Source organism: Xiphophorus maculatus, chromosome 3 (genome assembly GCF_002775205.1).
Source record: "Xiphophorus maculatus strain JP 163 A chromosome 3, X_maculatus-5.0-male, whole genome shotgun sequence".
Classification (NCBI taxonomy): Eukaryota; Metazoa; Chordata; class Actinopteri; order Cyprinodontiformes; family Poeciliidae; genus Xiphophorus; species Xiphophorus maculatus.
This window is the reverse complement of record NC_036445.1, coordinates 26891628-26917400: the sequence shown is the minus strand read 5'-3', so window position 1 is coordinate 26917400 and position 25773 is coordinate 26891628. Positions and strand designations below refer to the sequence as shown.

The 25773-nt window shown below is 38.7% G+C and overlaps 2 protein-coding genes across 3 annotated transcripts; both read left to right on the top strand.

Annotated features, from left to right (window-relative positions):
* Positions 1–1000: 1000 nt before the first annotated feature.
* ebag9 (estrogen receptor binding site associated, antigen, 9) lies at positions 1001–7098 on the top strand. Its single transcript, XM_005809655.3, has 7 exons — positions 1001–1290; positions 1582–1676; positions 3178–3259; positions 3391–3546; positions 3704–3814; positions 4936–5027; positions 5246–7098. Exons 2-7 carry the CDS (start codon positions 1594–1596, stop codon positions 5361–5363), a joined length of 642 nt encoding a protein of 213 aa, XP_005809712.1. The 5' UTR covers positions 1001–1290; positions 1582–1593; the 3' UTR covers positions 5364–7098.
* An 843-nt stretch (positions 7099–7941) lies between these two features.
* On the top strand, positions 7942–11097 carry eny2 (ENY2, transcription and export complex 2 subunit). 2 transcript variants are annotated; one of them, XM_023330296.1, is made up of 6 exons: positions 7942–8070; positions 8166–8205; positions 8345–8422; positions 8557–8627; positions 10371–10445; positions 10775–11097. In XM_023330296.1, exons 3-6 carry the CDS (start codon positions 8355–8357, stop codon positions 10846–10848), a joined length of 288 nt encoding a protein of 95 aa, XP_023186064.1. In that variant the 5' UTR covers positions 7942–8070; positions 8166–8205; positions 8345–8354; the 3' UTR covers positions 10849–11097. The 2 variants fall into 2 exon arrangements, with proteins under 2 accessions (XP_023186064.1, XP_005809713.1); XM_005809656.3 differs by having other exon boundaries at positions 7942–8205.
* The last annotated feature ends 14676 nt before the right edge of the window (positions 11098–25773 follow it).

The following is a 25773-nucleotide window of genomic DNA, read 5'->3' as shown; positions in this document are numbered from 1 at the left end:
TATATATATATATATATATATATATATATATATATATATATATATATATATATATATATAAACTGTTAAAAACTGAAATTAGTATCAACCAACATGTTCTTGGTAGTAGGAATTATATCACCAGATATACAATATTACAACTAACCAATAAAAAAGACGATATATATTTCATTATTCCTGAAAGTTAAAGTGGAACCACTTGGCTGGACCTGACTCATTTGTGTATTTGTAAGTCAATTCTTTAAAAAGCATTTGAGGAACAAAACAATCTTTTTAGGATATATTTTGTGAAATAAATGCTTAATTTTAGTATACTGTAAAGACTGCATGGACCCGATGAGCTACAATATGGCCTCCATCAGAATAGCGTCATATAAATTGAGGTAGTTTGGCATTTTGTCAACTCCATCAGAGTTTTCAACTGACAGTGTGACTCTCTCAGTGATAGTGTTGGCAAATCTCACTTAAATGTGCAGTTAATTCATTTTAATGTACTTTACATAAATGGCATTACTTCACATGTATCAAGTATTTCTTTTGACTCACTAGTTTGTCACCACCTTCAGTTCTGTGTCAACTCGGTCGTGCACTGTCAACTCCTTCAGATGGACTTATGTTGTTTTTAGTTTTAAATAATATTTCTATTGTTTCTTGAGAAGCATTTGTCTGTAAAACTGAGTAAAAATATCACTAATAGGGTCATTAAAAATTAATTTTATATTTATTTTTGCCAGGTCGTGATGACAAAGTTCTAGGTCAGTTCCATTAAAAATGTAATTTTCAAACAAATGTTGCAACTGGGAGCCTGCACCTTAGCATCTTTAGATTTCCAAAACATTATTTATCATGTTTGTATACACAAACTTGAGAAATAATTTTAAAAAATTGGGAAACTTTAAACCCATTTTGTCCCATTTCTCAAGAATCACTGAAATACATTGTAGACGTATCCGTCTCGTTCTCGTTTTCCCAATAGCGCCTAAACGCAACATGGATTCAGCTCCTCCCACTTCCAATATGGCAGCCATGGGAAGGAGACAAGCGACGCCACGAATTTAGGGGTTTTTTCGCGATAAATGAGTGGTATGGGAAGCTGCCACGTATATATCTATGTTGTGACAACAATATTACTCCTCAGTGCCAATGTCTCGTTTGAGAATAACTTTTAAAGGTTTCAAAAATACAATGTTTCTCAGTGGGCTAAGCTAGCAAGCAACGGTTAGGAAATAAATGAACTTGTGTCTTCTGACTCACAAGAACAAATCATTCACCCCGCATACGTCCTTCTAGGTGAGTATGCATTTGCATAGAAAGACGTGCTGACCATAAGGCGAGGATAGACGGCATTTGCATTAAGAAGATGTGTTTAACTCATCGTTAGCCTAATACTCAGAAACATGAACGCAGAGGAACTGCATCCTAGTGTCACAGATTCGCTCGTCATGTCTCCTGAGGAAGTTGTTGATTGGCTCTCATTTCTGCCCGTCTTGTTTGTTTCAAAGTTTTTTATCGGAACTGTTCTATTTCATCATTATTCAATATTGCTTTCTTTTCTGCCCCACCCCCCCCCCCCCCCTGCAGCTCAGATTCATCATGGCCATCACTCAGTTCCGTCTGTTCAAGATTTGCACGTGTTTAGCCAGTTTGCTGTCCTTTTTTAAAAGGTTGATATGCAGGTAAGCACCATTAGTCCTCCATACTGTGATTTGAAACGGATTTTGACCTGTTATTGTTGTTCTAGGGACCATAAAACATTTTTCTGCTTACAAATAATAATAATAATAATAAAAAGAATTCATATTGGTTCCAATTCTTTGTAAAATAACTCAATCGCTGTCAATTTTCATTTTCTTGTCTTGCCCCTGTCTCTTAATTGTATTCATATCTCTGCTTCTACTGCATTCTCACAAGGTTCCTCTATCTTTTCACGCACTGTTTGGGTGAAAAGTTAAAACCAGGAGTTTACATACACCGAATAAAAAGACACATTTGCCTTTTTTCCCCCCCCTCACTATCTGAAGCTAAATCGGACCAAACATTTCTTGTTTCGGGTCTGTTAGAATCAGCAAAATAATTTTTATTTGCTAACAGGAGAAAGAAAATGTCAACGATCTATTAATGTCTTCAAAATCAGAAGTTTACATGCATTCCCTCAGTATTTGCTGCTGTTATCTTTGAACTGTTTGGCTTGGGTGAAACGCTTTGGGTTCCCGTCCACAAGTTTTGCACGGTAGTTTAATGGAATACAGGCCCATCACTTCAGAGTAATCAACGTTCACAAATATTAATGTGGGGCATTTCATCGATGCGTTACCAGACTCTCAGAGCGACCGTTCCTGAGTTACTGCTCAGCAAAGAATAATTCTAGGACAGGCGTCTGCCATAAGTGGCTCTTTGCAGCTTCCAACAGCTCTAAAATAAGTCTGTATTAAAGTGATGAAGAATAAACAAATGTTTTAAATATACATTTAATAAAAAAAGAGGATCTAAGCAGTTATTTTCATGTATTAAAGTGGTATTCCATGACAGAGTTATACAGAAGATACTGTTGATTTTTTTTTAAGATCTATTTTTCTTTTTGTCATTAAGTTGTAAACAATTTACATTTTCACAGTTTCCTTAAAATTCTACATCCGATGGAAGGAAATGTGGCTGCCGTCTTTTGTGCAAACATTTTGCTTTTCTTAACTTTAAAATCTGAAAACAGAAATAAATTGGGGATTCTTTAAAAATGACGACAAATTTCCTGAAGCAGACATTTACTAAAAACAATAAAAAACAAATAAAGCTGAAGTTGTCGTCGTCTTAGAAGTTCTTCTAACGTTTGCAGGTCTAAGCAAGTCTTCTTTAGCTGGACTTAACATTGTGAAGATTGCAGGTCTATATTCCTTCTTGCATTTTGCAATTATGAGTGTTGAGCTTACAGATAAAGACTCGGATAATGAAAGTTTGTGGCTGTAATGTAACAAAATGTGAACAAGTATAGATACTTCTGCGAGTCACTGGATCTCCTACTGACTAATTGTGAAAAAAAAAAAAGAAGAAAAAAAAATCTGAACTGAAACAAGTTCCGTTTGGTGGAATCTTCTTTGTGTATTACCAAAAAACTGATTATGCTTCGTCTTGTCTGCTTTGTGGTTCTATGAAATTGATTTGAATAATTTGATTGTGACACAGGAGCGGAAGGGGCCGCAAGCTCAGCGGTGATCAGATAACTCTCCCAACGACAGTCGATTTTTCCTCCTCTTTACCAAAACAGGTGAGTAGCTGCGTCTCTCACGTTCCCTAAAAGTATAAGGCTGGAATTCAGAATTTGGGTAAGAAAACATGAAAATAAAAAAATTTAATGAACTCAAAAAAAAAAAAAGTCTCCCTTTGTGGTCTGAACAGCCAGAAATCGAAGAGTGGAGCTCCTGGGATGAAGAAGCTCCTACGAGTATTAAGATCGAAGGTGGAAATGGAAACGTGTCCCCTCCGCCCAACGATGCAGACGAAGAGCCGGATTATTTTAAAGACATGGCTCCCACCATCAGGAAGACGCAGAAGGTACAGAGCGGGTTCAGAGCAGACGGACTTTGTTTTTTGTTTTTTTTTTTTCTTTTGATTCAAACGAAGAGTTGAAAAATTGACATTGAAGAAAAATACAGACAGCTTTAAGACTGATCGTATGTCTGACTGCTTCGCCCTTTTATTTCTGGTCCAGATTGTGCTGAAAAAGCGCGAGCCGTTGAACTACCTGGTTCCCGACGGGTCAGCAGGATTCTCCAGCAGGCTGGCAGCCTCCCAGGACATGATGAGCTTCAGTCCGCCCTCTGTGAGAAACGCCTCGGCTTCCTTCAAGACATTCTGTAGATTCTTTCGTTTTCACTTGTTCAGGTTTTTGTTTCGACTATAAACGTGTTGCAAAGCAGTAAAAATCAAATTAAAGTCCTGTGTTCGGCCTGGGCGATGTGGCTTAAAAATATCACTTTTTTTCCCCCCCATTCCCATTTCTGATTTTATTTAAAAAAAATCTCTTTTCTAAAAAAGAAATTACAAATGACAAATTATTTTCACAAAGTGGCTTTTATTTCAATCGTCCCTTCTATGAGTTGTACGACGGCGTATTAAACCCTGGATGCAAGAATTACTTTTTAACTATGAGAATATAGTCAGAACATTAGCAGAATAAATACTAGAGCATCTTAATATGACAAGAAAACATTCCTTTTAATGAGGGGAAAAAAACGTAATTTTGTTTTTGAGTTCTCATAATATAACTAGAATAGAATAGAATTCAACTTTATTGTCATTGCACTGTCACAAGTACAAGCAACGACATGTAGTTACTTCACTACTTCATTCTCCTACTATTACGACTTTATTCTGATAATATTAAGACTTTATTATTTTTACTATTTTGATTGTATTCCCGTAACATATCTTTATTCTCGTAAAAATAAATAAATAAAAAAAATGTTAGCACGACGCTTATGATTCCTCGTGGATTTCACCTGAATTCTAAAGACCAAATAAGTAAATAGAAACCAGGCTTGTCAAACAAGATGGCGGCTTTGTGAGTGATGACATCACTCTGAACCAAGGAGTGCACTGGTGAAATAAAAAAAAAAATCTTTTTTTTTTTTTTTTCAAAAACTCAAATCTTTGAAAACAAAAAAATGTGATTTAATCAATAAAATGAATTTATAGTCCAATATTATATTTGCATTCTCAATGTCCATGTAATGGAGAAAACATAAGTGACTTAATGAGAGGCAGAAGAAAAACTGTAAACTCTCCTTAGTGATGGTGCAGACATCCTAAGAAACTTAAAGTATTTTAACCAATTGCTAAGAGTTTAAACCAAAGCTCTCCAGTGGTCAAAATAATAAGTTTTGGCTCTTTAAAAAAAAGAGGAAAGCTGCAAACTTACTTTGACTCTGTGTGTCTCCTCAGGCTGAACTGGGCGAAATGGAAAACTGGCAGGAGGACACAAACGCCTGGGAGGATGAGTCCGACGCTGCCTGGGAGGCAGAGGAAGTGCTCAGGTAAAAGTTCTGCTAGACTTCCTGCCGTTTACGTCCGCTGTAACAATTTGAGTTGTTTCAGTTATACGGATGTTTGGGGGGGAAAAAACCAAAAAGAAATGGAGCACAAGTTTGTTATCCTACATGTTCTATATATTTACACATTTATATAGTTAATACCGTCTGAATGGTTCAATGAACCAGACTGTTCTCATTTTGCTTCTGTCTCTTTCCACCAGGCAACAAAAGATGGCTGAGAGGGAGAAGCGCTTCATGGAGCAGCAGAAGAAGAAAATGGAGAAAGAGGCTCAGAGGATGCTGAAGAAGGAGCAAAAGATCGCAGTCAAGCTCTCGTAACGTTTTGGAAATGCTCCGTTTCGAGCCGACGGGGGCGCCTGGGTTCGGGCACAGACTTCAAATCTATCATTAAAACAGTCTTTAAAGTTCCTTCCACGTGGATTATCATCAGTCACTACTTTATCTGTTTACAAACTGTCCTCCTCCTCCCGTTTCTACCAGCAGCCATTTCAGTTTGGTACGCGGCTGCACTGTAAAAACCCATCGGTCTCCAGAGCAGATTACACACTGGAGAAGTGTGAATTAAAATTAAAAAAATAATTAGATTGTGACTTAATCTGGTTGGTAGTACTTAATTTGTTTGTTCTCTCCCAGAAGCATTTTGTAAACGAAACTTCTCTGCAACTTAAAAAAAAAAAAAAAAATCTCATAAAATCTTTATGGCCTCACAGGGAAAAAAAAGGAGTGTAATTTATAACTTGCATCACTGTTAATCAGTGGCATTCTTTGCTTTGCTAATTATTGTGTTGTTTTTTATGTTTATGTCTTTCGGAGTCTGTACATTTTTTTTTTTTTTTTCCTGATGATCATGGCTTTATTTTCGTCACTCTAATCGGAAGCCATCACTACACTGGAAATCTGCATTTGAATGAAAACTGGAGCTTTTACACTTGGTGTGGATGAAGATCGATGCAATTATCAAGTCAAACTATGAATGAAGGCTATGGGTTCCTATGGCAACCTCATGGCTGCTGGTTTACCATTCATTCCTAGACATTTTGTCGAAGGTAATTATCCAGAGATCTAAACTTTCGTTTCTATTTGTGTGTGTGTTGTTGTTGGAGGAAATATTGCTTTGGATATGACTGATGAACATACTTTTTTTTATAAAATATGGATCACCAAGGCGATAGAATCAATTGCTTCACCCACGAAGAGGATTTAAGTGCAGATTTAATGTGTTTCCGCAAGAAAGAATTCCTGATCATTGCCTAGAATATTATTTCTGTAATCATGAAAACCTAACCGGGTGAAGAATCTAATATATATATGCATGATGATGAAGCTAAGAGTTTTAAAACCTCCATTGAAGCAAGTCGAAGAAGGCAAATTTTTATTCGCAATGTTACAAAAGCTTTGCAAATGGCAGGATGTTCTGCTTTATTATTTATGAGGTGATTGAGTGAAAACGTGACTGTTTTGAACCTAAACGAGTGAGCGACGGTGGGCAGTTCTAAGAACTAACATGGTGAAACTGGTGTTCATTGGTTGGAAAAGGTTTGCGTAGTTAATTTGTTTCCCTATGGGGTTTCATAAAGAGACATAGCATTTAGCTTTTCTTTTGTTGGTTTGTTTTGCACATTTTTTCCCCCCCACAAAGAAATCATTTCTGTTTCTGTTTTTCTTTCACTTTATGACTTCATGTTCAAACATTTGGTGGTTGAGCATAAACAAAAGTTTTGCTCTGAGTTGACAAAAAGCCCCGTTCAGATTCGACAGGTTGTAAATCTGGTGTACAAGATTTTTTTTTGTTTCTTTCGTTTTTTTTTTTTTTTAATAAAAACATTGATTCATATGTTTGCATTGTTTTTGGAGGAACATTTTCTAAACTACTAACGGGCCGTCACCAAACGGTTTAAAATTGACATTTAGTGTGAAGGTTTGTGCTTTTTATTAGGATCCCAAATGGAATAAAAAAACAAAAATATACTCCAGTAAGTCTGTCTCCAATAAAAAAGGGTTGGGATGAGATTTATATTGTTGAAATACCGTATCTTATTGTTTTCCTACTAGAGAAAAAAAAAAAAACACCTGTCAATATCTGTCATCAACAAATAGTATACAAAATGTACAGATTGTTTTAAAAAAGACCTGAAACCAGCACATTGCCTAAGTACAGCTTCACAAACAACTTAACTAGATTACATGAGCAAAACTTGAATATTGGTTCATTATACACACACACATTTGAAGTGTTTATCTGTGTGATAATGACTTACAGCTAATGATAACGCCAAATTAATTTCCTTAGGAAATCAGAATAGTTCAGTCCACTAAATTATAATATGCATTAGGAAGTCTAAATGACCTTTAAGCAGATGTAGCACACTTTTTATTAAGCCCATATTTCTGTATTTAAAATGTTTATTTTCATCAGTCTAATATAGTCAAATCTTAAAAGCAATGTTTTAGCTGTAAGCGGGAAACCATAAACAGAAATAAAGGCTTTGAAACATTTGTTTGTGTAAAAAAAAACTGTTTTATTTTGTTAAGTGTGCCAAGGAAATAATTAAACTTTTAAAATGTATGGATTAATCTGCCTTGATTTTTCGCACTGCCACTGATATATGGTGTGAATGTCATGTCAACAAAAATAGAAATATATTTACTGAGAGAAATGGATTCACTGCTTATTTTACACTATCGTCTTCAGTTATAGCTTTTATTTACTTTTCTTTATTGCCATGTTTATTGTTATTTTTTTTTTGTTTTGTTTATTTTTGTAGTAATATTCATTGACACACACTGGCTAAAGACACACTGTCCAACTAACTTCGGTCTAAACTGAGAGGTTATAGTCATTCATGCATTAAAGGGTTAAGTCCAGTCCCAAGGTACACATGACGTGTTTCCGCCTTGCACCGGAAGTTTGCGGAGTTTCAGCTGCTGTGACCGCGCTCCACCGTCCTAGGGGATCCTTTGTGAAAGCTTAAATGTTTTGGAGCTGACTTGTTAACGAGATAGCCACTTTACTTAGCGAGTCTCGGTGGGTGGGATTTTTAGGGCTACGTTGCTTCTGCTTTCTTCTTTTTTTTTTTGTAGCGCCGTTAATGGTCGTCGTATTCTCACTTTTTGATGCAGACAGGCTGCCGAATCTCGCGAGAAGAAGTGGAATCTCACCGTGAGTAAAGCTCGGGTTAAGTTTAACCCGGTGTGTTGTCTTGATAGTAATGTCGCCGTTGCTTCAGCTGGTGGTGTATATTGTTTGTTGCTTCCCTTTTGGAGTCTTTGAGTTAACTTGCCTTTGTTTCTCCTCCCAGAACAAACACGATGAATAAAGAAGCCAGACTGAAGGCGTCAATAAACCAGAAGCTAACGGAGACAGGAGAAAGAGACAGGTGGGTAGGATTTAATACAATGTAGAACTCAGAAGGTGGGGGTATTATTGAATATGTTTCAACTAAAAATGCCAACTTGAAGGCATTTTTCTGCATAAAATTCACCTGCTCTCCTCTGTTTATGTGGGTGACAGACTGAAGGAGCTGCTGAGAGCCAAGCTCACAGAGTGTGGATGGAAGGACCAAATGAAGGCTCAATGCAAAGGTAAAAGCTCTTTTCCAGAAAGAATATGGCGGCTGGTACATGAGGGAAGCAAGGTTAGATTTACTAAGAAGAGGTACTTTTATGTTTCTCAATTTTTCTTTTCTTGGCTTAGAGATGCGAAAAGGTCGACAGAATTTACACGAGTTAGAAAACCTCAAGGTATTCAGAGAAGGTGGTGTTTTCTTTCCTTTAGTTTTGTTTTTTTATTCTATGAATAATGTAGAAAAAACTGTCCACACTAAAATCCTAAACGCGAACAAAGTCGGAGTCTTGAAACTGTTGGATTTTACAGTTCTTGTGTTGCTTTTCAAAATGTTTTTTTTTTTTTTGTGCAGTGTGACTGCTTTTAAGAGTGCAAACATTTGATGTTTACGTTCACTGTCACTTTTATTAAAGTCATCATCAGAGTTTATACATTCTGTTGACACAATTTCTGTTGTTGTGTCAACAGCAAATCTTTTTGACACAATAAGTCCGCCAAATGTCACTGGTAAACTTAAAAATTAAAATCAGAGTTCCCCCTCCTGCTAGCATGAGGGCTCATGCAGGCTTGGATATTATTTTTAAACAGCTAATACTGCATTTTTATACTTTTCTGGAACTTGAACTATTCCAAAATTTGGAATATTTCCAGTTCTCAGACTTGAAACAGGCAGAAAGGGAAAAAGAAACCGTTGGACTAAAGTCCTAAATTTGAGCTAAAGTCTGCACATTCAGCATTCACTTTAAAGGGGTTATGTAAAGCCTAAATGTTTTTTTTGTAGACCTGTTGGCATAAATGAGAACAATTCACAGACAAACCCACATTACTTAAAGCTTACCACAATCATTTTGTCAGATAAAGATAGAACCTGTAAGTGAAGTTAAAGCAGAGATAGGAAAAATGTTGACTTTATTTTTAATGTTTTTGTTTGGGTTTATGTAGAATATGGCTGAGAGTGAAGAGGGCAGAGATGGAAATAAAGGTCGTGCAGCTTAATGGCAGACAGTAAGAAGAGAGTAAAACAAGGTCAGAGATGACGAGGATGAAGGTGAATAGGTTGAGGAGAGGATCGGAGAACTCTGCATCTCCAACCCTCAGTTGAACAGACTCAACAGATGTTGCACTGAATTCTGCAGTAGTCAAATCTTGACTCCAGGGGGCGCCGTTACTTCTATACATGTTATTTTGCTCTCGGAGCAAAAAATAACATTCATTCTGAAGGGTTTTCAGAATGAAACCCTTCTGAAGTACAGACGGTCACTTATTCTGTTCAGTTCAACAGAATATTTAACAAAATGGAGAGTTAACATGGGTTAGGGTTTGGTTTGAGGATAAAAGCCTTTTAGTCGTAGTGCAGTGACGGTTTCTAGTAAGAACTATTACAATATCTCTCTGTACTACTCACCGGCGGTGCTTTGAGAGCAAGTTGTGGACGTCAGCCACAGCGCCCTCTGCAGGGACCAATAAAATAAAATCAACCAAGAAGTTTTCACAGGTTTTAGTACCACTTTATATTAAGACAATTAATATAAGACAAGACATTAGTTATTGAACACTTGACAGTCTTAATACTCTCAATAAACCCACTTGCACTATAAAGTAGTGGTTGATATCTTTGTGACCTCCTTTGGAGGTTAACATTTTGGGGTTTAGTTTTTTTTTGTTTGTTTTGATTTGTCAATAAAGTTAGCTTTAAACTTTATCCTTAACTTTAATCTCTTCTGATACGTCAGTCTAACTGTATTATATTCCTCATGCAGACGTCATCAAACAAAAAGGTCTGGAGCACGTGACGGTGGAGGACCTTGTTGTAGAGGTCACCCCTAAAGGAAGAGGTAACTCGAATAACAAATCGACACTACAGTCTCAGAAAACAGTGACTACATAATTTGTCATCATAAATAAGATGATTAAAAAATAAGGCAATTGCTAAATATATATATATAAAAAAGAAACGTTTTTGAAGAAAAGATCCAGCGTATTCCACACCTTTGATCCCAATGCATATGCACCGTTCAGAACAGAAGCATATCAGAAAGAAAACAGATGTATGTGTATGTACAATGATGTTGTAGGGCTTCATAAAAGAGTTTGCGATCATATTTACCAGTGAAAAAGAGTGAATGTTGCAGGAAAGCGACTCATCAGTGTGTCTTTATTGCAGCCTTGGTGCCAGACAGCGTTAAGAAGGAGCTCCTACAGAGAATTCGAGCCTTTTTGACACAGCACGCCTCATAATCAACATTTGCCAATATTATTCTCATAAAGATGTTAGCTTTTGTGTTGTTGTTTTTTAAGGATTTAATGGAATTCTGAAATATTTTTTGGGATTGCTTATAAATTCTTATCATCTCCGACATCTCCTCTGATAAATGTGTTTGTATTGATCCACTGATCAACTGATTCATGTTTTATACCAATCAGATGTCGTGTCTCCTTGTGTATGAAATGTGCTGCTTGAATAAAGGGGTCAATTTATTAAATATGCATTTTTTCCCAATATATATATATATATATAAGCACAATACAGAAATTAATTTCAGGGAAGAAATTAATCAGTGTCCATCATCCATTAGTGTCTTAAGGAAGCTACTCTGTTACATTTAATTAGGGTCTCTACTGTAGTTCTGTAGATTTGGGGATGGAGCTAAAATAGAAATGTTTTCAGATGTACATTAAATAGCTAAAGATTATTGCTTTTTAATGACTGAGAGGAAAAACACTAAAATACTTGCACAACTCTAAAAATGCATGAGTGTGCAGATTTTCATTTGCACACTTATGAATTGGCTCATTTCTTGAGAGCTGATTTAAAACATTGCTCCTAACAAATGATAACATATCAACATTTAGGCTAAAGACCAAATAACTTCAAACTTTACCTCTGTGACTTCCAAATCAGGGATTTAGCTCCCTCTAATGGTTCCAATGCTGACCTGCAACAAATTGTGTCGCTGTATAACATTTTTTTTTCCTTAGGTAGATTTAAAATACATTAGGCTAATTGTAAGGTTAATAGTCAAAATATTTAATGCAATCTTAACTGAGCACGCTACAGCACTTGTGTAATTCTTTGACAAAAACACTTCCAAAGCATTTCTTCCACACTTGGAGTGATTTTATTAGTTATTGTGCACTTATTTACATAGTAATTTTATTGATATCTGATAATTATCAAAATAGTTTGAGCTAGTAGAAACAAATGTGTAAAAACTGGAGCTAGAACCTCTTATTTCCTTTGTTTTAATGTTTTCCTTTGAGTCTACCAGCTGTTGGATTAAAATGAATCCATTAATGAACAGCTTTATGATTTTATGATTGTTGACTTTTGTTCCCCAATTCTCTGGTTGTTTCTTCAATCAATTTTATAAACTGCTTAAAAGTGCAGGCACATCACAATACAGTAGAATAACATTAAATTTAATAACGTCACATTTACATTCATTACTCCATTATTTATTGCAACTGCTTAAATCTGTTGGTCTGATTACCTATTGCTAATGGAAACCTAAAATTGTGTTTCTCGAGAAATTAGATTACACCAGACTAAAAAGGATGTTTGATACAGAAACGTCGTCCTATTGAAAATAATTTCCTTGTACTCTACAGTTTATTCACTCAATCCTTTGAGGTTCAGTCTGATGTTCCAAGAGTTAGGAAGCCCAGATTTCTTTAGTAGTAGCTTTTATATTGTCTGTATTGTTGGTTTTGGTGTCTCAACTTCCTTTTAACATTATTGTAGAAGACTGTGCGCGTAATGTAGTACTGAACAAACAGACGGACTTTTAACAATTATGCTAGATAAATTAGGGCAGGCCAATTTGCTGGATAATCAAAGACAGTGACACTCTGCTTATTAAATCAGGTTTTAGTACTTTTGACCGGTGTGAGCAGGTGCCAAAGTCATGCTGGAAAATAAAATCAGCATTTCCATAACAATAAGGGAAAGCACCGATCTTTCATAACGCTCTGGCTGTCGGCCGTAGTGACGTTGGAGATGAGAAACCACAGCAGTATAAATCATCTCTGATTCTCTGTATGAGTTTGAAACTCCAAACAGAACTTCAAGCAACTTGGATTCTGGAATCGTCTCTGCTCTTCGGGTCGAACCCCATGGTGTCCAAACTGTCTGCCATGTGGGCCAAAATTGAAAAGTTGAGCATACTGGCTTGGCCATAAATATTATAGATTTTGAAATGAAAAGCAAAACTCGATTTGCGTTGTGATTTATTTAGTCGGCTTTACATGCTCAACATTAAGCTAAACATGAAATACTTCAGTGAAAGAAACAAAGTAGCCAGATTTTAGTTGAAAATATTCTGTAGATGTTAAATCTGAAATATAAAAGACTCTCACACTTTTGCTTTGAAAGAAAGCCATAAAACTTTGACATACCTCCTAAGGCCCGCAACAGTAATCACAGTGAAGGACGGTTTTACAAAGTATTGACTGCATTTCACAATTAGAGGCAGTATGATCTATTTTCCAGTCATATGCTGCCATTTTATAGCACAATCAAGTATTTTACCATCAGTTCTTATAAAAATGCTGTATACATAAAATATGACTTAAAAGTAATTTGACTTTGTAATTTATTACATTGAAATTGGGCCTCTGTCCCTTTAAAAATTCTTCCTGTTTCTGACACTCTGCCTCGAGAAAGTCTTCACAAAGCTCTATTAACACTGTAACAACATTTTTACCATCATTGTACTGAGAAGTAGCTTCTATAATGAGCTCCGCTGATGTGTGGTTCCACCAGGTGCTAATTTTCTGCTGGCTAGTCTGAAGGAGCTGAGTGAGGCAGAAGCTTGGGAGCTTGGAAACTGCGTCTTGAATGCGGAGCTGGGTCCACCCAGGTGTTTCGCATAGCTGAATGGTTGCCACAGGAGATTACAGGATTTCTCAAACATGCATGAACGAATCAAGGCAACTCTCCAGGTGTGTTTTTGATGAGGGTAATAACATTACATTATGATGTAAAGCTCAAGAAAGTTGATGTGATATAATACTACCCCTTTAAAAATGTCTTTGTTTGGGTCCGTCACATAAATCCCCATCAAAATACATTGAAGTTTGTGGCTGTAACCTACAAAAAAAAGTGAAAACTTTCAAGAGGCATTGATACTTTTTTTGTAAGGCGCTGTAGTTGCACAGGCATGACCTAATTGCAAGTTAATTTCATTTCATCGCAAACCCAAGCAAAAAAAAAGTGTACCTCTTGGCATAATGTTTCACATTAGCGAGTAGAGGCTGTGCGTCGGTCACCCACACAAAGCTCAGGGAGTGTTTTCATAGCCAAAGGACCCACTGTGACATCAGCCTAGGTGACAACATGCTGATGTACAGTTCTGTAGCGGAGGCCAAGTGTAACATTCCCCTCCATCCCCTGCACACACGTTCCTTTAATGGCCTACATCAATTCCCATGTTATCAGCCCGATCTCCCCTGGGCGCCCCTTATAAAGCGGGCTCTGCACTCTGAACTACACCGCATACCAACACTGGATAGAGTTACGGGTGACTCAATATATTATTATAGAGATTTGTATTTACGTTCTAACTCTGTGTTCTCAGCTTTTCTCAATCACCCTGGACCCGCTCGGCTCAGCTGTGGAGCTGTACAATAACCAGATTACTCTCCACGTCATAAAAAAGTCAGGCGAGTTTAAAAAAAAAAAAAGGTAAAACAAACGAAAGGAAAATATTTGAGGTAAGATGTAGTGGCACATCTTGCAGGAAGCAAGAAGAGGTTTCAGTGGAGCAGGAGCTGACATTTAGGCACAAAATGTCACAGAGTACTCACGAAAATTTGTGTTTTAGCAAAAAGGTTGTTTTCTGTCCGTTCCATTTCAGAGTCTCAAAAAAGTGAGATTTGATTTGCGATATATTTTAAGGCGAGCCGTCTACTTTTCTGAAATCTAAGCAAGTTCTCTCCTTTACCCTAAAACCTATTCAATGTCTAAACCCAGCCACAACACAATGTAAGACTTTTTAAAAATAATTTAAGGTAAAATACCCGCAGAGGTAGTTGCTAGAATGTTACTGTGGTAAATATGGCCGTAGTGCACGAGACATTGCGGTACAATGTGTCGGCAACCGTCACTTTAACAGTACAGAACAGTTAACTGTTTTCAGAAAATTACCTTCAAAATCACAGATGTACTGTAAACATTTTTACATCAAGTTGCTGTAAAAACAACAGTATATATATTATAAACCTGACTACAGTAAACTCCTAAAAACAACAAATACACCATAAGGCAGATGTAATTCTACCTTATGGCGTGAAACTGTAGAGTGGCTCTCAAAATTGCACACATCCCTGTTCAAATGTAAAGTACTTGGTTTCGTTACCTGGCAAAGATATTGTATTCCCTCTTGATAAATATTGCGTCCTCTCGCAATAAATTATCAAATAATCCCTGGTCTACTTGGCATACAGTTAAAATAAACCATTTATGGTCTGCAGTAGCTTACAGTAGTGTCATATATGCTTATTTGCTTTACTTTGGTTTTATTTGATGCATTTCCAAGTAAAGGTTCTATTTTACCTGTGAAATAGAGCACAGGCAAAATACAGTCTACGGTATACAGTGGTAAGTATTACTTTAAAATTGGACATGCGTACGCCTGTAAAAAGGCTCAGTGAAAATGTGTTTCTAAATCTCACTAGGAAGATATTAAGATACACAGCAAAACTTTACAAAACCTCATATTGCAGCAGAAAGACGTTCGATATTCAAGATGCCGCATGAAATGACATGCATTACTGCGAGAGACCCCAAAACCTGTTGTGAGGTAACGTAAAAGAGAGCTCTGTACATATAATGACAAACATTGTTTTAGATTGAAAAGATATAAAAACTAAACTAAAAACTTTGTCGAAGCACCTTTTGAATCAATTTCAATGTTTACATTTCTTGAGTTTACACCTGTCAGTCTTAAAAAAAAACCAAAATTACTTGTATTATAGGCCTGCTTCCTCTGTAGGTTTTCATTGACAGTTGCTTTTCCGCATCCTGTAGCCAAAGCCTTGGTTTCCATACGGGTTATAAAGGTCTACCAGTTGCGAGAAGGGTACACAAGTTACCAATAATGGGGGGAAAGTATGGAGCAACAGGAATATCACATTTCTCCAGAATTGATGAAAAGATGAGAATGAAACTGTTGATGGAAGTTGCCGAGAGGCCGCAAGTGATGCTGAAGAAGCTGAACTAATTTCCACCAATGTGACGACAATCTCCTGGATTCTCCATGCATTTAGGAGAAGGGTGAAGACTGGCGACAATCTTTCAAAACCTTCAGGGAAAATGTGCTCTGTCGTCGTATTGAAATCTATCATTTGAAAAAGTTTCATAGCTTTGCAAGATTTGCTAAAAAAAAAAAAGAAGTAAGCCTGTGTCTGTAGACCACTTGATGACATTTAAAGGGAAAAAAAAGGGCCATGCTACAGATGTTTCCACACGTGCTTGTCTGCATGTAGGGAAGTGTGCACACATTGGTTCCCCCACCCTCGAAACTGCAGCGAGATAGCAGCTGTGTCAATAGGCGAAAGAGCCAAAATGTGCGGTCCTTGCGCGCCGAGTCCTAAAGCAGCTCTACGGTCATGTCTCTAGTGAGACCGCAGGCATCCAAAGGTCATAAACACCTCCCGTACTGTACAAATGCGGAGAACTGGCAGAGCCGGTTGGACATAGATGGTAGGAACGCGCTAATATTGTGAGGAAATATTGGGAAATGATGAGGTTATCCTCTCATAGCCCCAAATAGAATAACGGTGCACCTGCTTGCAGGGTTAGACTTGCAGGAACGAAACACTGAATCAACAGTTTTTAACATGAAAAAGAAAATCAAGTAAAGATCACGTTCACAACAGCATATTTGCTGCACATAGAGTAAGATGGATGCTGGAAATAATTTCATAAACAACTTCTGGATGAAATATGGACCAATCCGACTCGGAACCAACAGGACTGGATTAAAAAAATTGATGAAAAATGACCTCATTGTAGCCATAAATGAACTTTCACTTCTCACAATCATTTTTGGACAGCAAAATTTATGATCAATACATAAAAAGGAATTTAAAGGCATTTTTCAGTGGGGGAAAAAGACCTGAATTTTTGGAGATGTATCCTGAGGCAAACCAAAAAACAAAAACTGATTTGTTCAGACGTCATGGCCAACATTAGGTTTCATTACTGATTAGGAATTTGCTGGTAATTACAAAAAAAACAAAAAAAAAAAAACTAAACAGCAGGTGATGTAAAGCTTTGTTTTGATCACATACATAATAATGTCTCACCTGGTCCAGCCAGAATAAAGTAAAAAAGAAAAAAAAAAAGAGTATAATTGAAAACCTATTTAAGTTCTGAGTAGTTTTTTTTATTGTTGCTTAGTAAATTAAATTATTAATAAAGCTGATGGAAAAATAATTACTGACATCACCTTCAGTTCTCCAACAAATGGCAGAAATTAATTACAAATGAACCCAAAGGTTGTGCTTTTAGACTGTAGCAGGAAGCTGGAGTACCCAGGGCAAACGTGCAAACTGCATGCAGGAGTCCAGATTGAAAATAGAATATCTGAATTTTGAAATTCATCTAAAAAAAAATTCTAGAAAAAACAGGAACATTTCTGAGCTTGAAAAGTTGAAAATTTGCCAGAAGAATCTCAGAAATTTGAAGATGAATCTCAGAGAGTTTCTAGAAGAAAGTGGGAAAATTCTGGGTTTCAAAAGTCAATATGTGTGAGAAAAAAACTCAGAAATTTTGAGAGCTAAGAAAATTTAAAGAAAAAAAATCTCGATTTTGGAAACTCTTTCTACAATGACCCTAATATGCCGTCGTACAACAATGCTAACTTTTGGCTACCATTTTTTTTCTTTAACAAAAACTTAAGTAAACAGATCCTAATGAGATTTGATATTTTAATTTTAGGGGGGGTTTTTGTCAGCAAAACACTTCTGATTGGTGGCAGGTGACAACATGTGACATACAAATGATTAGCTAATTTGTACTTTTGATTGTTAGGGGAGATAAAAAAAACAACTTGCAGAGGAATGTACAAATCTTTTTTGATAACCTCTGAATCAACAAGGTAATGCAGAACCAGGTTTCCACTGCAATGCAAAGTAGGTTCTGTATTATTTCAATATGGCCACTTGCAGGACGCTCGTACGCGTTCTGCCCGTTGCTGCCTCGTTTCTTTCCTCTGAACACGGGTGAATACCATGCTCAATAAAGCTCTCTTAAATTCTCTCACTTGGATTTATGAGAGTTTTACCTCAGAGCTACAACCCCTTTGAAACCTGCATGCTAGCAGCCATTACACCTTTTTATATTGTCATTTTGATGCAAACGAGTGAAAAAAAAACAAAAAAACAATTCTGGAAACATAAAGATGAAGCTGCAAGCATCCTGCAGTGCAAAAAGTTTTGAACACAGTTACATTCTGTTGTGTCTCTTGGGAACAGTTTTCTACACCCTAATGAGGTGGAAGAGCAACCTTCTCGCTGTTATTCCTGGCATCGACGAGCCAGACGCGCCGGTGTGCCACTCTTGCACCAACCCTCCCACCCTCGTTTTTTTCCCCACTCGGTAGCCCAGTGCAAATAATAAATAAGGAGAAACACATCATCCCCGTGGTTTTTTTCTTTGTTTTTTGATCCATGACCTAAGAGCAAGTCTGCCAAAGTTAACACAAAGCAATCTTAGGTAATGATCAGCAAATGTGTATAAAGTTTCATAGAGCATGACTTCACATAATCATTTAGATCAGGCAGACTGACTCAGCTGCCGTGCTGCTGCAGCAAAAAAAAAAAAAAAAAAAAAAAGCGGTGCTCGCGCACGCACACATTTGTTTGCAGCACTTCTGTTTAATACGTTGCTGTAACTTATTTGATACGGTGTGATGTTGTGGTTGGGATTAGCTACTGGTCATAAATAGCGGAATTTTTACAGAGGCTTTAAGACATGCTCATAAATGTTTATTCTGAAAATATGTGTCAGATTTTCCATTCATTTACACACACACACACACACACACACACATCCCCGTACACGAACAAGCTACTAGTTTTGATAGGGGCTGTGTGGCTCACCTACAAGGGCGCCGTTCCAACAGAGGGCAGCGCTAACTGTTGAAAAGAAATTCAAAAATATGTCAGCTGCTGCCCAAAAGGTGCTTTGTTGCAGCGTATACCAATGTATCCATGCGTCCTTAAAATGTCTTGAATTCATGCAGCTAAAATTAAGGTCTTAAAATGTCTTACATTCATTTAAAAAAAAAAGTAAGTTGGCCTTAAAGACGTTAATCACAGGACTTAAATTTAGTCGTGGAAGAGCTATTTAATCTGATATAGCTAGCTTTGTTCCCATGGGACTTTTCTGTCAGCGTTTGTCATCCATAAACATAATATCTGTGCTCAGTGGTTGCCACTACAGCCATTTAGCAGCAGTCGCTAACTTAGCTCGCTTCTTTGCGTCAATCATGTGTGAAGTGTAATTTTACAGCCTGTTGGCTGGACGATGTTCGTCTTCGCCACTGGCTCACTTCTGAACAATGCTGCATTCATTCTGTGCTAAAAAGCTTGAGAATATTATATGAAATCTGTGATTTTCTTTTGTACACTTTTGTTGTGATGCAGGGCTTAATTATCTTAAAAATGTTACATTTGTTAAACCTGCAGACACCTTGTGTACATTGAAACATTTAACCCTACATTGCCATAAAAAGTGTAGTTTGTATTGGATTTAAAGATTCCTACTTAGCACTAAATTAAAAGGGCAATTTCACATATTTTAAGGAGTTGAGAGCACATGTGATTATTTCCTGTTCATAATCTACAAATACTGAGCTGAACTTGACAAATCTGTCCTGAGATTTTTGAAAACTTTATTGTCATTGTGAAGCCAAAAAGTCAGAAAAGGGGTGGGGCTCATGCAGCATGCCGTTCATGCAAGAATCGCTACTGCTCACACACACACACACACAAAACGAAATGCAGCTTGGCTCAAATTGATGAAAGTTGTTTCCTGATTAGAAAGAATGAAAGAAACCTCCAGCTCTACCTACAGCACAGTCAGAGTGCAGAGGGAGAGCCGGGGGGTCTCTGCGCTACAACGCAGAGGAAAAAGAAAAAAACGAAATACAATCCAGACATTGTTTATCCTGCTCCTTATGTAAAGGCCACTTACTGTCGTGTCCAATGCCTAACCCTTAATTTGCTGCTCCTGCCTTTGAAGTGTGTGCACATTTCTGTTTCATGACACACTACCTTCTGCTCTGTCTGCCTCCACCCTGAGCCCCAGCAGTTGATATTGCAACTGGATAGGCCATGTTTCCATGTGGGGGCTCTTTTCAGGCCTGCCCTGATGATAAAAAACACAAGTTGAGGAAAAAAGCGGGGTGGTGGTGGTGGGGGACGGATCAGCGCCGGGTGCACAGATCCTCGGAGAGGCCCCATCCACGGCCCAGACAACGCTGCAGGGGATTAGAGCACACCCTGGCAGCAGAATGGTTTCACTTAAGAATTTCAGTAATCACTTTTAGGAGTGTAATATATAGCTGACCTTCGGCAGCGCCACACGACCCCCTGCTCCCTGAGCCATTTGATCAAAGGAAGCGGCGGTGACTGCGCAAACAGGCGCTATCAGTGGACTCCAATGGATTTACAGCCTGCTTCTTCTCTCTTGTCTCCCCTGAGTCGTGTGCTGATACTCGCCGAAAACCAGTTTCATCTTACAGGACTCATTTTTCTCCCTCGCTGCCTCCCTCCCGTACTAATTTACGGGGGCCAGATCGTGACATTAAGGAACTTAAAGAAGGCGGAGGAGGACTAAGGAGAAAAGGCGGTGAGAGGGAAAGGGGAACGATGGGGCTGGGGGTGGGGAGGCGGATGATGTCGGCTGAAGAGGCCTCTGGGAAGGGAGCGGAGGGTAGTAGAACCTTGCAGAGGAGGCAGGCGGGGGGGGGGGGGGGGGGGGGGGGGGGGGGGGGGGGGGGGGGGGTTCCTCATGCACTGCCCTGCCAAGCGGTCTGAGCATCGTCGTGGGAAAACCTCGGTTGGGGCTCCTTTCTTTGCTGGAGCAGCCAGACACCATGTCCCGAGCGCCACAGCAATAACGGCAAGACAAGAGGCCAAAAGGCCGACCCAGTAGGGTTTATATGGGGCCTTAAATCACTGGAGGCTCAGACAAAGAAAGTAAGACGAGACAATGTCAGTACCATAGCAACTATTAATAACCTAATTCCTTGGCCCGTGAACACAGGTGGGATGTTTTAGGGTCTTTCTGCTACATTGCGCTCTTTTCGTAATTATTAATGCTATATTGGCGAGTGTGTAACATGACCTCCAGATGTAGCTCATACTTCCCAGGTATGACATTTTAATAGGGCTTTTTATGGCTATAAGTGACACGGCTGCTCTATCAGTTGCAGCAGCTGATAACAGAGCAGAGTGAAAGGGCTACCAGAGTACAGTGTCAACATGTCAACCTTTATGCTTTAACAGGGAACAATATCTCAGCTGGTTCAGTCCTCAGTGGCCTGGTAAAAAAACGGCCCCTTGTCCTACCCTACGCTTCGTACAGAGGGTCTGGACCCTCGGCAGTAGAGAAACTCTTGCTTCCTGGAGGCGTGGGCTGTGTGTTGAGGTGTGTTGAGCCAGAAATTGGCTGCGCTTTAAACAACTATCAATATTGAATGTTAATTTAATATTTGGAAGCGTGGCCAACACAGGCCGAATGGCTTCTTTCACTTACTGCGCTGCCATTGCTAAAAGTACAGACAGGCTACAGTTCTAATTGACATCATCATTCACAACCTCTCCTTCTGTTCGCTGATTGGTCCGGTTAAAATTTCACTGGATCCGGAGGAATCCACGTCAAAGGGAGAAAGCCCAGACGGAGCCCTGAAGCAGAATTGCGTATGAAGACCAGGCTAGTCCACAGAAACATGAGAATTTTTCCATTTCCATATTTCCATTTCACAGAAGAAAAAGTCTTGTATTAAATCTAAAAAATATTTTAATAGTTTTTTATTCTTGGTCAAACAGTGAGATGAGACATTCGGTTTAAACCGGCTGCGAATTTAGCTAGCCTAAACTTTTAGCAAACTTACATTAGTACACTTTTTAAATCAGCGAGGCCAGTCCACTGAGACACTTGGCTGCAACATGACAATTCTTCCATCTCCATATTTATATTCCATAAGAAAAAGGGTCTGTTTAGAATATAAAAATATTTTGTTACAATTTGAAGAAGTTTCTGAATTTTGCTAGCCTAAATATTTAGCTATTTTTCAATAATACACTTTTTTTCAGCTCATACAAAAAAACAAACAACTTATGAATAAATAACTATGTATCGCATTTGAGGGACAAAATACCACATTTAATTTTCTGGTATTTCAAATTATATACTGAAGAGCCTGTTGGCAAATGGAAACTACGTTACCTTGAAGAACTGGGCGGGTCTCCTTGGACGGGTTTGTGTTTGTGATACGTCAAGTGCAAGTGAACAGTACGCAATGCGGATGATGTCATGACACAATACGGAAAGCAACTGGTGACAATATTCATTTGCATAAATACCAAATAGGTTTACAGTGACAAGATTGCATCAGATTAAATCGCGTATCTTTAGTCGTTTTAAAATCTCTTGCTGTTTAAATACAATAAAACCCACCTGTGTTGTGCAATAAAAACGCAATTTTAAATAGTAAGGTGACCATAAAACAGTTACATAAAACAAGCATCAGAATTTCCTTTCTTAGAGTGCAGCAGGAAGTACCACCAGCAGCCACCTGAGGGAGTCAAAGCACAGACGACAGGAGAGAGCTGTATGTATAAAGAACACTGTGTATGAGGAGATGTGGGTCATTTAATCCTGGCATATTCCCAGCAGAAGTACACACATGTGTAGACCTTTGAATGAACCCAATATTCTTAGCCCTTGAACTTGTTCACTTCTTTGTCACCAATACAAACTAAAACGTTCAAATGTATGCTATTGGGGTTTTGGCCAGTGCACTGAAAAGCAATTTTAAAGTCTTGCCACAGACTTTAAAATTGTTAGACTTACTTTGATTGAGACCGTTCCATAGCTGATCATTGGATCATTGTCCTGGTTGATGTTTACATCTCTGCCCCAGTCTTGAGACAGCTGCAGCCATTTAAAAAAAATATTTTGTCATTTGTAAAAAAAAAAACAACTTTTTTTTTTCAGAAAAGAAAGTAGATTTGGTATTAAAAAAATCTGACATTATATATTTAAGCCATATATGATGGCTTAAATATATATGGCCACTACTATGGCCATATATACTGCCACCAGTAATGGCACCAGTATGGCCATTACTGGTGCACTTCTATGTACACCAGTATGATTTAGAAAGATTCCAAAGGAAATCTGTGTGGAAGACACACGTTCACCTGGCTAAGAACAGATCCACTGTGAATTAGCCCAGGGCTTGATTTTTACTGTAAAAACAAAAGAGCAAAGGAAAAAAATAAGAAGTCTGGGCCAGACTGAAAGTTGCATGGATGTCATCAAACGTGAACAGATCTGAATCCAGCCCGGCTGTTACGTAACACCTGCGTTCATCAAGCTGTGACAAAGAGGAAATGTTCCCACTTTCTCCCAATCAGCTGATAAGATCCGCTGTTTAAGATCTGCTTCGCAAATCTTGAACAGACAGCTAGGCTTCTTCTTCCTTTTCTTCTTCTCCTTTCTTCCTGGCGTGACACCACTCTGAGCAAGATTGATAAGTCTAAAATCTGCGTGCTTGCCATGTCGTTACCATAATACATCTGGCTGTGTTGATCCTAAGTGCTGTTGAGTCAGTTACAGTAAGGAAATAAAAAGTTCTCGTTTTGCTGAAGAAAAAAAAGCTGGACTTGGAACGCAATAATGCAACCTCCTTATTAGTTTCCCGTTCAGCGCCAGCTCCGCTCAACATATGGCTAACACTTGCTGTTAGCTGGGGAACTGGGAGAACTTTCTTGACCCTTATGATTATTGCTAATTTTGGTGGAAGAGAGCGCGGCTCGCTGGGTGGGCAAACGAGCTATCGGCCTTAAAAATGATTAACAGCGTGTCTATTTTGATTAGCATCAGCCCATTAAAAGCCCTTTCCACCAGCGCCGTGTTTTACAATCATCATTCAGCGCCCGTCTCTTCCGCACACTTCCTGCGTTGGCCCTCACAAGCGTGCGAAGGAGTGGGGGGCGAACGTGGAGGCGCGGCGGCCCAAAGCGGTGTGTTCGTGGTGGTTCGAAAAGGCTGCGAATGTTTGGATCAGCTGAGGCTCATGTGGCTGGCCTCGACTTGCTCCCTGCGACCCAGCGGGGCTCACCAACCAGCTGCGCGGCACCCACCGCGCATTCCTGCTTTATTTCCTCCGAGCTCGCCTCCTCCCGTGTCGGAATCGGCCGGGGCAAAATGTGTACCAGCTGCAACACCGCCAGGAAAGTGGGAGCACACTTTTATTTTAACGGGCTCGTTGAAAAGCCGCCCATGTCACTTGCTCGGTGCGCAGGTGATCCAGGTGTAAAAGGGGGCAATGCTCACAAAGGTTTATCTCACTTTTTGTGGGTTTTGTCAGGGGACCAAATGCTAATTCGGGAAAACATATTCTCGACTGGATGAAAAGGACAATCTTGAATCCTTAAGTCTGTTGCTACGGATCATATGTCGTTTTGCAAAAAAAATATTAATTATCCTTTGAGATGTTCTCCCTTGATGGCCTCAAACTTTGATGTACTTTATTGAGATTTTATGTGATTGACCACTACAAAGTAGTTTAATATGGATTAGAAGGTAAAGGAACTGGGGGCTTCAAATGTTTTTGTAACTGAAACATCTGAAAAGTGTGGTGTGCATTTTTTTTCAGCCCCTTCCCCCTCACCCCATTGCTTTAGATCAACACGCATGAATATGTGTTCATATAAAGCATTTCTTTGGACTTCTGAGAATAAAAGAAAATCATGTCCTTTTCTTGCACTTCCCAATTATGCACTACCTCGTGTTGGTTTATCACAAACTCCCAAGAGAACTTAAAGTGTGGCAGAGTTCAAAGGCTATCAATACTTTTCGAAGCACGTTACGTTCTTGACTCATTGAGACAACTGCAGTGAACCGTAATGATATGCCTCTGTGGCTTTATTGACAAGATTTATTGCTCTGTGAATGCTTCCTTATCATTTTAATTAGCTTCTCTTTTTTTCTTAACTTGGAAGTCCGTAGGCCCAATTCCGTCAGATCTGTTTACAGCAAAACATACCCTTCCTCTGAACTTACAGTGTAACATAACACCTGAAAATCACCGATAACATTTTTAGCTCGAAGCGCTAACCCTTGTGGAGTGCAGTGTTTCAAAAACAATGGAGCTATAAAACCTGTAGCCTTCGCTGAGTTCTAAATACAGATTTGCTTTCTGTAACATTAACGTTTGCAGGAGTTTGATCCGCTATTTTTCCTTGAAGTTGCAAATTGTGCTGACACACAAGCTTGAACGACAGGTCAGATTCATTTTTGCCCCTCTTCTGTCTACAAACATGTCAGATTTAAAAAGTAAAGCTTGCACCACTTGAGTTTGCACACCGATTAATGATCCAATGCTTTATTTTCACTTCATTGTCGTTACACTCTGGAGACACAAACATGCACAAACTGATAAGTACTCCAGACTAAAAAGTTCTCTATTTTTTTCTCTTTTTGACACACTCCACCATTGCGACAAAGACACACTCTTCCCCGCAGACCGCCGTCACAGCACTCCAAATCCAGCTGTCAAAACTCAGCAACTTCCACCACAACAATACTAAGATACTTTTGGAGGCAGGGAGAACCCTCCCTGCCCCCAAATGCAAATGTTTGCACCTCAAACATTTTGGTGTCATATTCCCCGCTTTTCGCCGCTCCTCTCATTTCTGCCACCTGTGCTGTCCACCTCTCTCCTAGCCCCGTATTTTCGTCCGTCCGACGGCCGCAGGCACGAACCGCCATCGTCTCACATTGAGTCTGAAAACAGCGTCGGGGAGACCTCCCTCGACCTCACATGTGAGTCCACATGTCCAGGAGGAACAACAATAACACCAAAATCCTCCAAATTAGGTCACGTCAAATTAAAAGAGGTATTTCAGGAGGCCACATAAGCC

Coding starts and splice junctions, on each gene's coding strand:
- ebag9 (XM_005809655.3), top strand. CDS start 1,594: ATGGCCATCACTCAGTTCCGTCTGTTCAAGATTTGCACGTGTTTAGCC. Junction 3,547..3,703: donor CCATCAGGAAGACGCAGAAG/GTACAGAGCGGG, acceptor TTTCTGGTCCAG/ATTGTGCTGAAAAAGCGCGA. Junction 5,028..5,245: donor GAGGCAGAGGAAGTGCTCAG/GTAAAAGTTCTG, acceptor TCTTTCCACCAG/GCAACAAAAGATGGCTGAGA.
- eny2 (XM_005809656.3), top strand. CDS start 8,135: ATGGTCGTCGTATTCTCACTTTTTGATGCAGACAGGCTGCCGAATCTC. Junction 8,423..8,556: donor GAGACAGGAGAAAGAGACAG/GTGGGTAGGATT, acceptor TGTGGGTGACAG/ACTGAAGGAGCTGCTGAGAG. Junction 8,628..10,370: donor AATGAAGGCTCAATGCAAAG/GTAAAAGCTCTT, acceptor TTCCTCATGCAG/ACGTCATCAAACAAAAAGGT.